This window comes from Chiloscyllium plagiosum, unplaced genomic scaffold, assembly GCF_037043375.1.
Source record: "Chiloscyllium plagiosum isolate Xiang-an unplaced genomic scaffold, Cpla_swu_hap1 HiC_scaffold_28, whole genome shotgun sequence".
NCBI lineage: Eukaryota > Metazoa > Chordata > Chondrichthyes > Orectolobiformes > Hemiscylliidae > Chiloscyllium > Chiloscyllium plagiosum.
The window spans coordinates 34,678,757-34,693,856 of record NW_028270166.1 but is presented as its reverse complement, the minus strand read 5'-3'; the positions used below and the strand labels follow the sequence as shown (position 1 = coordinate 34,693,856).

At 40.6% G+C, this 15,100-nt stretch overlaps 1 protein-coding gene across 2 annotated transcripts in view; it reads right to left on the bottom strand.

The window, feature by feature from the left end:
• The window catches only part of mydgf (myeloid-derived growth factor), a 36,664-nt gene extending 23,249 nt beyond the window's left edge, over positions 1-13,415 (bottom strand). The window contains exons 1-5 of one of the 2 annotated variants that reach the window (XM_087976116.1): positions 13,247-13,414; positions 9,595-9,664; positions 9,110-9,160; positions 2,628-2,689; positions 1,406-1,487 (exon numbers count right to left, since the gene is read on the bottom strand). In XM_087976116.1, coding sequence (XP_087832242.1) covers positions 1,406-1,487; positions 2,628-2,689; positions 9,110-9,160; positions 9,595-9,664; positions 13,247-13,290 — 309 coding nt within the window. In that variant the 5' untranslated portion in view covers positions 13,291-13,414. Of the gene's footprint in view, positions 1-1,405; positions 1,488-2,627; positions 2,690-9,109; positions 9,161-9,594; positions 9,665-13,246 lie in introns of both variants that reach the window. The other variant, XM_043720983.2, reaches the window with a different exon arrangement.
• Between the last annotated feature and the right edge of the window lie 1,685 nt (positions 13,416-15,100).

Below are 15,100 nucleotides of genomic sequence, written 5' to 3'. Positions count from 1 at the left end.
ATTTGAGCTATCAACCATGCCACAATATCACTGAGGTCACCTATTTCTTCAATACCACCTGACTTCACCCCAACTCAAATTATCTGCTGCTGTAAGGCTTAGCCTTTGTTCCATCTACATTTGGTGATTTCAACAGATAATTGGATGGCTCTGCTGGTCATGTCATAGGTCTATGAGGAATTAGTGGAAACATCAACTTAGTCTGCTCATTATCAAAAAAATCTTTTATCCCATCCCTTGCTTTCAAATCCTTTTGTGACCAAACCACCTCCAGCAATAATTCTCTGATATGTCTGTGCTCATCTAATTCTAGCCTCTTCAACACCCCCAATTTTAACTGTTGAAGCATTGCTATTAGAACTTTGAAGCGCTAAATTCTAAAATTTCTTCCCACATCCCTCCATTTCATATTCCATCCTTTTAAGACACTCCTTAAAACTCATTTCTGACCAAGTTTTTCCTATTTTGTTTTATAATTCTCCTCTGGAGCAACCTGAGATGTTGAATTACCATCAAAGTTTGTTCTAAATGCTGCATACACACACTATTATATTTTAAAGGAATTTGCTGCTTGTGATGTACCTTGAGATAAAGATAATTTACATTTCATATTGTTTCTTAACACAGATGGTGAAGTATTGTTGAAAATGCTTCATGATAGTCACCTGAAAGTCATATCTTACCCAATTCAAACTCTGATCACTCCACACCCAAGCTGCTCTAATCAATAATGATGTAAAAATTAAACTACCCAGAAGGTTGGATTTTATTGGATAGGGAGAAAGGATAGACAGGAAGAGCAATAGCAAGAACGGATTGCCAGCCACCACCAACCGAGAAGAACATTCACACTTAAACAACCAGAAACTTGGCTGCTCTGCAACCATTTTATGACCACAGATGTGAGAGCCCACATTGAACAAAAAACCCTCCCTGGATAGCTGCAAACTTTTCTGATTTACCAAAAGCTCTGTAGTCTGTGCAATCCCAGAATTAAGTGGTGACCACTGCCGAGAGTACAAACGGGCCCAGAAGAGTGATGGAACCTGGAGGGTTGAGAGGCCACCTAGACACTCACCCCCCTCCCCAATTAGCGCACTTTATCCTCATTACTTATGCCTCATTCCTTGAGCATCATTTCAATATCACATCTATTCCATCTGCACATGCAATGCAGCCTTTGCATATGACGTCATGACATAGCAGGTTTGGAATTTTGTGCATTCATGTTTTTAAATGATTACCAATGTACAGTTGCCCATAGTTGCAGGTGTCATTAGACACTGACTTTATTAGCCCCAAATACACTAGTGGGAAATATAGAATTCACCCCATTAACACAAACTGTCTGGATATACAACCTCGTACCATTTTGTTAAGAAAAAATCAAAACTTAATTACTTACAAAACCATTTGCAAATTCAATTTTAGCATTCGTAACTTCAGCCTTAAACTGGGTAAAGAACAGGTAGGACTTTCCCTGAGGTCTGCAAAAGGAAAGAAAAGTCAACATTTATTACAAATGAGTCAATTTTACTCTATTTTGTAAGATATATAATCATAGACATTTTAGTCCTCAATTTTATTAAGTTTCTTTGTTTCACATGATATCCTTTTCTTCATCCCATCCTATTCATTTCGACTTAACGAATAAGCATTAGTCATGAACCACAGAGGAAACAGAAAACTGAGGTCCAATAAACACCGATGCAAAATCTCTTGCCAATCAGACAATAGATACGAATGTGCAGCTTAGTTCCTTATATCATCATTACCATTTTAGAGAAGTATAACTGCAACCAAGTAAAGTGGCCTTCTAGACTGCAAAAAATACTCATCAGTATAAATATGGACCTTTCTTTCAAAATGATGAATGTCTCAGCTATGTTAAACTACAATCAAGTACTAATGGGAAGAGATTTTCAACTGATTTTGATATCAGGTACAGGTGCAATTTGAGAACAATTGTTGTGTTTAATTTAGAAAATATAGATGAAAATAATTTTTTCAAATCTACTTCAACAATTCATTAATGAATACGTCTGCAAAATGTGCAGGTGTTACTTTCAAGTTCATAAATGAAACCAACTGTAATGGTATTTCCTTTGCGTAGGTCAGGCAGGAACATACTATAAAGTAGGTGTTTTTAAATCAACCTCTTCAGACACGTTGCAACACACCTCTGGAACAGATAGGGCGTGAAACCAGATCTTCTGCACCACAACTATAAATATGTTGAACAAGGTCGCCACATCAGTTAATTGAGAACTAACCATAATACTGCAAATTAGCTGTGTTTCTTAATACTGGTATTACATTTGCTTGTGAAATTAAACTCATACAAATATTTATTGACATAATAATCATATCAACATGCAAGCTGGAAACAGGCAAAGAGTTTCCATCATCCCAGAAAATAAAGTCCTGTGTATGTTTTGGGATTTATACTATAAACCAGGTTCTAAAAGAAAGCAGCATTGAAATGTATCCAGTGTTTTTCTAAGATGAATGACTTACTCTAAAACGCTTCACTGAAGTTACTAAATTCATGTTAAATAGGTTTAATGATACCTATTTCATGTAACAATGCTTATTCAAAGCAGGGTCATAAATCCTGATTCACTTACCGCCAGACAGAGCAAGAGAATAGCTTGTTGTCCTCACTGATGCCTACACTCATGTGCCATTGCTGCAGGGGAAAAGCAATTATACTTCATCAAACAAAGACATTTACAAAAGAAAGTCTTCATTATTTCTGTGCTATAGTCAGTTAATTTACAGTAACCATAGCAGCTGCAGGCTTGAAAACTAAGGTTGCAGTCTTCTGAAGTGTGGCTGATTAAACGTAGATTAAAAATAAATTTCTGTTGGGGAGGTGTTAAATCAGATAAAAGAATCCTGCAATATTAATTCAAATCTTATGAAAAGAAATTAAACAATAAGCAAATATCAACACATTTAAGCTTCCCAACTAAGGTTTCCAACCTAAACTCTGAAAGCATTTCAAACTTCTTTCAGAAAGTATGAAATGTTTGACATGAATTACGAGCTGGTTTTCAGGTTTCATGAGAGGAAAGATGAATCAGTGGGAAGCAGTATTCCAAATTCAGTTAGCATCATTAAAGAGAACAGACAAATAGATGCCAGGTGAATACCTAACATGACAGAACATTGGTATGTGCCCATAATGCACCAGTAAATTCCAACTTCTCAGTCATAAAAAGAAGATTTTTCTTCGTAACTATAATTTAAAACTTCGCAACATTGTAGTTTACTTGTGCAAGCAGTGCAAGTCATAATTACTGTTGAATTGGATTCCTGCTTCTGTTGCTTATTCAGTGATTTCTGAACTAAAACTAAAAATATGCAAATTTGAAAAGGTCAGGTACAAGCTGAGCTGTGCTGTATCCATGACAAATCTGCCTGCCAACACTCAGACTGGGTTTATAAGTGAGGAACATTTACCCAGGTAAAGCACAAAAGCTTGTTTCCCCTTTATGGTAGAGGGCCTTAGGCACTTCTACTTGTGGGACAGATCGGGTTATCTCACATGATTAGAATCTTCAGTTCACTGCATATACCCTTGAGCAGACTGTCAAATCTTGAATTAGTATCCCTACAGTGTGTAAATAGGCCCTTTGACCCAACACGTCCACACCGACCCACTGAACAGTAACCTATCCAGACCCATTCGCCTCACCTATATTCACCTCTGACTAATAACGCACCTAGTCTACATACCCCTGTGACACCATAGGCAATTTAGCATGGCCAATTCACCTCACCTGCACATCTTTGGATTGTTGGAGAAACCGGAGCATCTGGAGGAAACCACCACTGACACGGGAGAATGTGGATATTCCACATAGTCGCCCAAGGCTGGAATCGAACCCGGGTTCCTGGCGCTTTGAAGCAGCAGTGCTAACCACTGAGTCACCGTGCCGCCCCATTTACTATCCTTTACTTTGTATGTAGGAAGGCTATTATGACTGGCTCTCATACTTCCAGGAGTAACATCATGATGCCAGTTGACAGGGCTCACATGAGGTACCACGAAGGGAAAAATTTCAGAGCAACAGTTAATCATGGAACTATGCTCCATGAAAAATCACCTCTTATAAAGAGAATGGAAACATGATAAACTAAATGGATTCCTTCCATGCTTTAAATTTGTATGAGACACATTAGAAATTACAGAAATTACACAAAATCTCTATATTTGCTTATTTGTATTACTCCATTTCTTTTCGAAGTAAACACGATTAAGACAGACAATTATTTTCATTCAATACCTAACATAATTTGTACTATGACATGAGTATCCAAGTTATCAAAAGCTATCTTCAGTCGTAAATTAGCTGCTTTAGAATTACACAGCTCAACAGTGTATCCACCAAACTGTTCAACAGAAGGATAGAGTTAGCAAAAGGAGCTTTACTCTGTATCTAACCCCTTCTTGTCTCCATCCTGGGACAGGGACAGTATAGAGAGCATTTTACTTTCAGTTTAAGAGAGTTGACAGTGCTTTATTTTCTGTTTAAAAGGGTAAAACACTGGATGGGTAAACAGTGACAAATGGGGTCAGAGAACAAGTTATGTAACAATAAGTAGAAATGAAACATTGTTTGTGCACACCACCTCCTGGCCAAACTGACAATAACAGCAGATATCTGAGTGCAGGTACTCTGATAATACTTCAGCTAGACAGTAAACAAAACAGTAAAAGGATTAAATAATTTACACCTTGCTACAAGATTTTCTATTTAATATTCCACAAGTTCAAAGGAAATAATTTTTATAATCTCAATCTTACACAGAATGAAACTGAATGTCAAAATGCCATTTAAACATGCAACTACTGCTCAAATTTCATGATTCTGTAAATGGTTTTCCTTTCCTTCCGTACATGAGAAACCCCATGTTGACAATGACTTGGTCCTTCTGTCCTGTAAATGGTCTTCCTATATTAGAGCTAAATTCTTATTGTATATTTCAGCAATGTTTAAGCCTGTATTCATCTTCCCATATAAAAGAGCATGTAAAAGCTCTTCAGTGTCCAATTAAAGAGATTTGCAATTAAGTTTTGGCAATGATTTGCTATACACTGAACACAGATTTGATTGGCCATGTGAACTTAAATCTTTTTCCTGCAACTCAAAAGTACCCATGCAGGTTCAGCACCATACTAGCTGAATACTCCAGCACATCTTATTGCTCCTTCAGGGATTAGGCTCAGTGAATACTGTTGGGATTCCTTCATCACCCACCACAGAGCCAGTGGCAGGAGTAGAGGCAAAAAGGAGGAGGAGGAGGAGCAGGAGCGTGAGCGTAATCGATTCACCATTTACTTTTTTTTTGGCTGTTCCTCGGTGTCAGCCTCATCTCCACTGGTGCATTTCTCAACTCAAAATTCAAAAGACTGTATCCTCAAGTTACTTATGGAAATGTATGAAATTCTGAAAGTAGCTGGGACTTTCTGAGCTCCAATTTCCAGATGTCATATTTCTGACCAGGAATCTAAACAACGGATCATTATAGCAAAACCAAATTTAAAAAATCACTGAATGCCGAAAAAGGTACACAAAATCCAAATGTTAAAAATCAAATATTCCCTTCAAAACTGGATACTTCATAGTCACAGTTTGGTCTTAGCTGACTTCCCATATATGGTAGTTAGAAGTCATTTGCCTTCAAATCTAACCGATATGGGCATTCTCTTGAATACGTTTGCCAAGTCTCACTACTATCCTAGATTCTTCAGCAGTATCAGCTTCATCATTGTTTCCATCAGACATCCTTTGTCCTTATCAGAGGAAACATGCCTGATCCATTTCTTCTTTTCCCCAAGTTGCCAGCATCGTCAAGCTAAGTTGTGCATGGCTTGCAAAACAATCACTAACTCAAAGACATAGCTTACAGAGTACTGGAATACTCTTCCTCAGTAGTACAGGCAACGGAACTCCATCTTCAGTAAAGTAAATGGGAGCCCAATAATGGCTAGCATTGTACTACTATTCAGCATCAATCTAAGGATTAAATACTGGAGGCCATGATTTTTAGATGTACCACTTGACACCCACAAGCCAACAGTGGAGCTTAGGAGAAGGAAAGAACGTTTGAAGGACTTGAGTGCTGTGTAACTAAGGTAAGCATTGTGACAGTTTACTAGAAACAAGCACCCACCTTGTCACAAACAAGCTGAATATTGAGGGAGTGCATTCCATTCCTACTCGGGAATCTGGCTGGATGATGCTGGGAGATCTGAGCGTCAAACATGTGCAGTCAATGACCTCTTAGATTGCAAGAAATCCAGTAATAGAGACAAATCAGACAGCTTGGTTCTCTGAGTCTCTGGTGAACTGCTAAACAAATAAGTTTTCCTAAAAAGCTGCCTGAGAGCTCAAAAATACACTGGTAAGTGACTAATTGGATGATGCTACTCAAGTCCCCTGTTGCAATGTGAAAGGACCCCCATGGGGAAGTCCAGTCTTTTGGTGATCTTCAGCAGTTTAGGCACAGCAGTTCCTCCCAAGCTGAAGGCTGCAGAGGTCGCTTCAGGTGGTGGCAAACGTAGATGGCAGTACTCCGTTTCAAGGATTCTCACTTCTGGCATTACTGTTTACTCATCCATAGGTAGTCGTAAAGCCTTTGGAAGACACTCTCACACTACACTGGCCCACACTCAACAGCTTGGTTGCCACCTTCAGGTTATGCTTGTTCCTTCACAGCTGGAGCCCCTGAATCTCCAGTCTTTGCTACTGTTGTCGCAGGATATTCATTCCCTACTTCTCCTTAAGCACAAAAAAGCCTGCAGACCTGCAAAAGCAGAGGCAGCACTGAGTCTACAGGTGGAAGGGAAAGGGTGAATGGGTGGTATAGTGGTTGTGTAATGCAAGGGCAGGAATGCCTGCCAAGTTGGTGCTCACCAGGCTGATGCAAGGCAAATAGGTAATGAATTGTGAGTGGGAGGCACAAGGGTCCCACTCAGGCATGAGCCCCTGAAAAAGAAAGTCAAGATCACAAGACAGACAACAAAAGTGTGTGGGTGAATAGGTGGGAATATATAGTCACATGTGGGATAGTTAAGTATGCATGGGAAGGAGTGTGCAAACCCGGATACCAAGAGTGAGGCAAACACACATCGACCCAGCACTCCATCCTTCCACAAAGCAAGCTGAAAGAGGAGGATAACACAGTTTGAAGGCAAATGGCTTCCAATTCCTATTTTCATATGAAGGCACCTGAGCCGGCTTGGAGTGTGCTCCAGCAGACATAAATGAAGATCAATGTTAGTTAAACCTAACTCTTCACTTTGGTGCGGCCTCATCCCTTTCACTTTTTATCAGGGCTTAGGCTCTCTCTCTGTAGCTTTGCTTCTTAAACAAAAAGATTAAAAAATTGTTTTATTAGTTAGTTGTATAAATTATCAGTTTGTTGCTTTTGAATACTTTTTCTGAAATTCACATTTATTGCTGGGCCAGATCCTATCTTTCTGAAATGTCCTCACCATTAGCTCCCGGAGTGAGAGAAAAATCTAACACCCACAAGCAAAAGACTTGGGCAACTCTCACTTAGCAGGACAAGGCCAGCAGATACACAGGGGCAGCATCACTTGCACGTTCCTCTCCAAGCCAAACATCACTTGGAACCACATCTTTCAACGTTATTCTGTCAAAATCCTGCAAATACCCTAGGTTTTTAGACTGGAGATCTGTGACCAGCAGTGTGCCACAAGGATCAGTGATGGGTCCACTGCTTTTCGTCATTAGTATAAATGATTTGGATGTGAACATAGGAGATATGGTTAGTAAGTTTGCAGATGACACCAAAATTAGAGATGTAATGGACAGCGAAGAAGGTTACCTAGGAAAACAATGGGATCTTGATCAGCTGGGCCAATGGGTTGAGAAGTGACAGATGGAATTTAATTTATATAATGGTGAAAGTGTTGCATTTAGGAAAGGCCAGTCAGGACCTTAATGGTAAGGTCCAAGGGAGTGTTGCTCAACGAAGTGACCTTGGAGTGCAGGTTTATAGTTTCTTGAAAGTAGAGACACAGGTAGACAGGATATTGAAGATAGCATTTGGTACTGCATTGAATACAAGAGTTGGGAGGTCATGCTGCAGTTGTACAGTACATCGGTTGGGCCGCTTTTGGAATACTAAATTCAATTCTGGTCTCCTGCTTTAGGAAACTTGTAAAGGTTCAGAAAAAATTTACAAAGATGTTGCCAGAGTTGGAGGGTTTGAGCTAAGGGGAGAGGCAGAATCAGCTGGGGCTATTTTCCCTCGAGCACCAGAGGCTGAGGAGTGACCTTATAGATATTTACAAAGTCCTGAGGGGCATGGATAGGGTACATAGCCAAAGTCTTTTCCCCAGGTAACAGAGTCCAAAACAAGAGAGCATAGCTTTCAGGTGAGAGGAGAAAGATTTAAAAGGGACCCAAGGGATAACATTTTCACGCAGAGGATGGTGCGTATATGGAATGAGCTACCAGAGGAAACGGTGGAGACTGGTACAATTACATTTAAAAGGCATCTGGATGGGTACATGAACAGAAAGGGCTTAGAGGGATATGGGCCAAATGAGACTAGATTAATTTAGGCTATCTGGTCAGCATGGACGAGTTGGAGCAAAAAGTCTGGTTCCACCCTGAACAGCTCTATGTCTCTATGACTCTAACAACACAGTGGGTATACTTACAGCACATGGGTTCCATTGGTTCAAGATAACAAATGTTTAAGCACATCAACCGTAGGACAGCCGCATCACATTTTGGATTTGATCCAATTTGTAAATAATACAAAATGAACCAAGGTCAAATTAGGACAAACATTGGCAGCAGGGTATCTCAAGACAGAACTCTTGCTTTCCACTTGCAAAAATGCTGTGATTAAAAAGAGTTTGTATTGACCTCCATTTTCTGCAACTATAAATGCGAGACAAGCCAGGTATTTTTCAGCTGTCAGCTTGCAGTGCTTAACAATGTCTGGACAACTGCAATGTTTAAGAATTGTTGAATATTTTAAATAGCTTCAGTCCAAACATAAGCATTAACTAACTACACACTGAGCGTGCTTAGGTCAGATTCCCTTGTTCACCACTCACCTCATTGGTTCCTCCTTGAGATGCATATGTGAATGTGCATACATGTTCACCCTAAATGGAAACAAAATGTAAATTTTCTTCATGAAATATTTTAATCTAAAACTATACTTACTACTTGTAATTCACATTTCAATTAAGATCACTTTCTTTTAGTTGAATAGAAAAGCCTTTTCAGGCCATCTTTAAAGCTGAAATGCAAATCAGTGAGAATAGTGTTTAAAAGTTTCTACCTCTCATTATGCAAACTAAAAAGGTATGGCACAGCTTAAAATTATGCATTGCAAATTGAATATTGTTTCTCTTTTTTAAAATTCATAAATCAAATACAACAAACAAGTTCTGACATTGAACTTTAAAGCAAATTTTCATGGAATATGTGGAATGTCACCTTGGATTAATCATGTGGTCACTTTGCTGCAATAACTTGTTATGAAGGTGTCGAAGTGTACTGTACCTTTAAGAAAGTTAAAAGCTAGCAGAAGTACCTGACAGCACCAAGTGTTCTGAATACGATGTAATGTAACCTTTTGGTCCAGCAGATGATGTAGCTGGTTGCTTGGAGACAAAAACAAATTTGAATTAGGCCAATCAGTTTAAATAATATCCCAAAAAATATACCGGTCCCAGGTTCAATTCCAGCCTTGAGCGACTGTGTGGAGTTGGCACATTCTCCCTGTGTCTGCTTGGGTTTCCTCCGGGTGCTCCGGTTTCCTCCCACAGTCCAAAGATGTGCAGGTCAGGTGAATTGGCCATGCTAAATTGTCCATAGTGTAAAGTGCATTAGTCAGAGGGAGGTGGGTTACTCTTCAGAGAGTCGGTATAGACTTGTTAGGATGAAGGGCCTGTTTCCACACTATAGGGAATCTAATCTAATCTAAACACATAATCCAGGCTGAAACAGTGCAATACTAAGATAATTTTAGGGCAGCACGCTGGCTCAGTGGATAGCACCGCTGCCTCACAGCACCAGGGTCCCAGGTTCGATTCCAGTCTTGGGCAACTGTCTGTGTGTTTGCACATTCTCCCCATGTCTGTGTGGGTTTCCTCCGGGTGCTCCAGTTTCCTCCCACAATCCAGATGTGCAAGTCAGGTGAATTGTCCATGCTAAATTGTCCATAGTGTTAGGTGCATTATTCAGAGGGGAGTGGGTTAATCCAGAAGGTCAGTGTGGACTTGTTGTGCCAAAGGGCCTGTTTCCACACTGTAGGGAATCTAATCTAATTTTATGGGGCGGCATGGTGGTTCAGTGGTTAGTACTGCTGCCTCACAGCACCAGGATCCCAGGTTCGATTCCAGCCTCGGGCGACTGTGTGGAGTTTGCACATTCTCCCTGTATCTGCGTGGGTTTCCTCCGGGTGCTCCGGTTTCCTCCCACAGTCCAAAGATGTGCAGGTCAGGTGAATTGGCCATGCTAAATTGCCCATAGCGTTAGGTACATTAGTCAGAGGGGAAATGGGTCTGGGTGGGTTACTCTTCGGAGAGTTGGTGTGGACTGGTTGGGCCGAAGGGCCTGTTTCCACACTATAGGGAATCTAATCTAATCTAAATTATTACAGACTGAGACACATCAACAGCACACCTTATGGATGAACAATTCACATCTTCTGGATATCCACATTTAATTGTGTATAATGTCACGTTAGCAATAAAATATGGACTGATTTTTGTATGATTTGATCCAATTTTAAGACTTAGGACCTTTCATAGACTAAAAGAGAAACCATTGACTGACTGTTAAGTCAATCAGCTGATCACACCAGTCAACTGAGCTTTGTGAAAATAATGTGGAATAAACAAAATTGTCTGAATTGAAGTTAACATTTTATCAAAAGACACAAACTAGTTAATCTCGTCAGGTATGAAATGGCCTATTTTGATTTACACCTACATAAGTTTCACATATTTGAGATGAAAGGCTTCACGTGCCATTTATCAAGCTTGGAAGTAATAAACTCAGACATCGCTGATATTTCAGGGCACTATTTCTGACAGAGCTGGGGATATGGATTTGTGACTGGTACCAGCAGTAAAGAATGTTCACTTCTCAAAGGAAAATGCCCAGTGATTATAAAGGAACAACAAGAACACAAAGGGCAACTAAAATACTCATTACTGTTCAGGGTAGAAGTCATTAATTAGAGAACCGTAGTCTCAGGTTAAAATACCCAAGGACTTAAGTTTTATATTCCCTTCATACTGGACACTGTCCCTTTTCAACTTTGTATTTGCATCTATGCTTGACTTTACGTCCTAATTTTTAAACACTTTTCAGATAATAAAATTGGAATAGGTTGCGAACAAAATTATGCAGAATTGTCTACTCAAAAAGCAGAATAAATTCAACATGGCCAATTAGCGCCACACCAGTCTACTCTCATCAAGTTATGTTGACAATGACTTGGTCCTTCTGTCCTGTAAATGCTCTTCCTATATTAGAGCTAAATTCTTATTGTATATTTCAGCAAGGTATAAGCCTGTATTAATCTTCCCACATAAATGTGCATGTAAAAGCTCTTCAGTTAAAGGGATCATTAAAGGGATTTGCATTTAAGTGCTATATACTGAACACAGATTTGATTGGCCATGTGAAGATAAACCTTTTTCCTGCAACTCAAAAGTACCCATGCAGGTTCAGCAGCATACTAGCTGAATACTCCAGCACACCTTATTGTTCCTTCAGGGATTAGGCTCAGTGATCACTGTTGGGATTTCTTCACCACCCACCTCGGGGCCCGTGGCAGGAGCAGGAATAAAAAGGAGGAAGAGGAGGAGCGTGAGCGTATTTGATTCACCATTTTTTTTGGCTATCCCTAGGTGTCAGCCTCATCTCCACTGGTGGCAATTCTCAACTTAAAATTCAGAAGACTGTATCCTCAAGTTACATTCCAGAACTTCCTTTCTCTTCTTAAGCAGCCTGTTATGACCAAGGGTGACTTTCTGCTACACAGATACTATGGGTCTGGACATTGTCTACAAAATCCAATGCTGGAGCCACACACCTTGCCACAGATGGGTTTGGTGTTGTTTGATGAGTCAGCTGAATGGAATGCCTGATTTTTACATAGTCTTTCTGCTGTTTACACCTAACCTCCACTTGGGCTAAAATGTTTCCAACTTTGCAGATGTTTTATCATCAGTTTGGCTCGTCCTGGCCAAGAGATTCCCAGAAGTCATTTCAGTTAGGCTTTGAGAATGTCTTAAAAGCATTTTCTCTGACTGCCATGTGTCAGTTATCAGATAATGTAGCGCACCCAGACACAACTGATCAATGATATGCAACTGCTCAATGCGGAGGACAGAAATATAGGAGGCCATTCAGCCCAGAACCTGCTTCACATTCTAAATCACAGCTAATTATCACCTCAATGATGTAATCCTCTAGGATCCCTGTACCCCCTAATGTCTCTAGTGACTGGAAATGAACTTAATGACTGAGGTTCCAAAACCCTCTGGGGTACAGAATTCCAAATGTTCATCACCGCTGATACAAGAAGTTCTTCCTCACCTGACACCTCAGTGGCTTTTATCCTGAAACTGTGTTCCCTGGTTCCAGACTCCACTGTCAGGGGTAACATCCTTTCTGGATCTAGTCTATCACCAAGACTATCTGCAAGATTGACTCTCACATTCCTCTAAACACCAAATAATGCAGGCCCAGTTCCAGTATACTATCTGGAAGGGAGCCGGGATCATCCCTGATGTCCTGAACAGTATTTGTCCCTCAATGAATTTCAAACTGATTATCGCATTGTTGGGTACGGGATTCTGCTGTGTGCACATTGACTTTGACATTTGCTAAATTACCGTCGACTTTTTAAAAAAAATTGCGGCAGCTCGATAAAAGGCTTGAGCCCGCCCGATGGTGGTGAAGGGCGCTATATAAATGCATGCAATTTGCATCTAGTCCACGCTGCTCCACAACACCTGACTACAAAATGGGGAGATGGCTTTAGTCCGAGTGCAGACACAGTATCTGAGGTGTTGCTGGGTTCAGGGAATAAAGTTTCGAATGTCATTGCCAGGGCCTCCTCGGACAAGAGCTGACGTGGCGGCAGAAGCCCTGGCAGTCCATGTTCTGGTGTCCCAGAGGCCTCTGGCCCAGCTCCTCAGCCCCATCAATAGCATCAGTTCTCTTACCAGTGTCTCACTGTGCGAGTGCACCAAGCCCCCCGGCCTGACATCGAACTCCCCCGTGCGCGAGAGCCCGGCCGCGCCGCTCGAGCCAACCGCGCAAATCAAAATAACGGCCAGCAGCGCGTGCCCAGCCCATGCCATTGCACCTCTTGCTCCGAACAGCAGCCTGCGCGTCACTGCGCAACCGCCATGCTACTGACGGCAACACCCTCGTGCCATTCAACGCAGCGGACGGGCGTTCTCGAAATACACAACGAGTGTGGGTAATCAAATAATGAGGATAGAGACATACAGCACGGAAACAGACCCCAGGTAGGAGCAAATTACCAGACTGGCTCTGATGGGGAGTAATCGTGACTCAAAACTTTAGCTTCCTTTCTTTCCATGGGTGCTGCCTGACCTGCTGAGATCTCCAGCATTTGTTGTTTTTACTTCACTGAAACAGACCCTGCCTTTCAACTAATCCACACTGACCATATTCCCAAACTAAACTAATCCCATCTCCCTGCACGTAGTCCAAAATTGCCTCTGAAAGAACTTTTCGAAATGGCTTCTAAGTTTTTTAAAAAAAAATCACACAACGCCAAGTTATAGTCCAACAGGTTTATTTGGAAGCACTAGCTTTCAGAGCGCTGTTCCTTCATCAGGTAGCTGTGAAGCAGGACATAAGACAGAATTTTTATAGTAAAAGATGACAGCGTCATGCAACTAAAATGATATATTAAACAACCCTTGATTGTTGTTCAGTCTTTCCTCTTTTAGAATGGGTTGCCAGTTTCGGTTCATTAATATGTAAATCCCAGATATTCTTTTAAGTCACGTTCTTAAGATTGTTGTGTGATTTTTAACTTTGTCCAACTCAGTGCAATACCGGCTCCTCCTCATGGCTTTTAAACATTGTAAGTGTACCTGCATCCACCACTTCTTCTGGTATTTCAGTCCACAAACAAATCACTCTGTAAAGGTTGCCCTTCATGTCCGCTTTAAATATTTCTCCTCCCACCTTAAAATGATGCCCCCTGGTTTTGATCTCTCCCACCCTAAGGAAAAGGCCTTTGCTGTTCACTTTATCCATGCCCCTCATGATTTTATAAATCTCAATAAGGTCACCCCTCAACCTCCTATGCTCCAGTGAAAAACGTACCCCAGTCTTTCCCGTCTGTGTTTCTATCTCAAGTCCTCCATTTCCAGTGTTATGAAGATGAAGATGTGTACTGTACTTTTGAGAGAGTGAATGCTGTTTTGCACTGAGAGCTTATAAGCACCTGTCATATGACTAGTTAGCAGTCTCAGGGTGTACTGGAAAATTGAAAATATGTAATGTTTGGTTGTGAAATGAATGCCTGAGTTTCGGTTGCTGTTTGGCTAAATTCGAATTGTTGTCAAATCAGTTTAAATTATGCGTCAGGGTACTAAAACCCAATCGAGTTTAAATTAGTTGTTTTTGCCAACCTTGAACCAATGAGACCATCCGATGTTTGGGGCTTAAAGAAGCAGGCATTTTGAAAGTCAGAGAGTAAACTACCATTGAGAGTAACTGCTAACAAAACGCTATCAAAATTACCTTTTTCAAATGAAACACTTCACAGTAAAAAAAAAGATGATGACCCAGGGAGATCTTCAGTTGAAAGAAGAAAGATACCGGAGACGACAGCTGCTGTGTACTGGATGTAATTTTAATAATTTTTTTATTGAAACCATATATTGTTATAGAGTTGGAGGCAGATAATAAGCAGTTAAGAGAAAAGGGGCTTGGAGTTGTAAATAGTTGTTGTTTAATGTTCACTTTTCGAGTTAAAGAATATATTGATATTATTTTCTTTAAATAGCAGAATTTGGGAGTTCTCTGTCACTCAT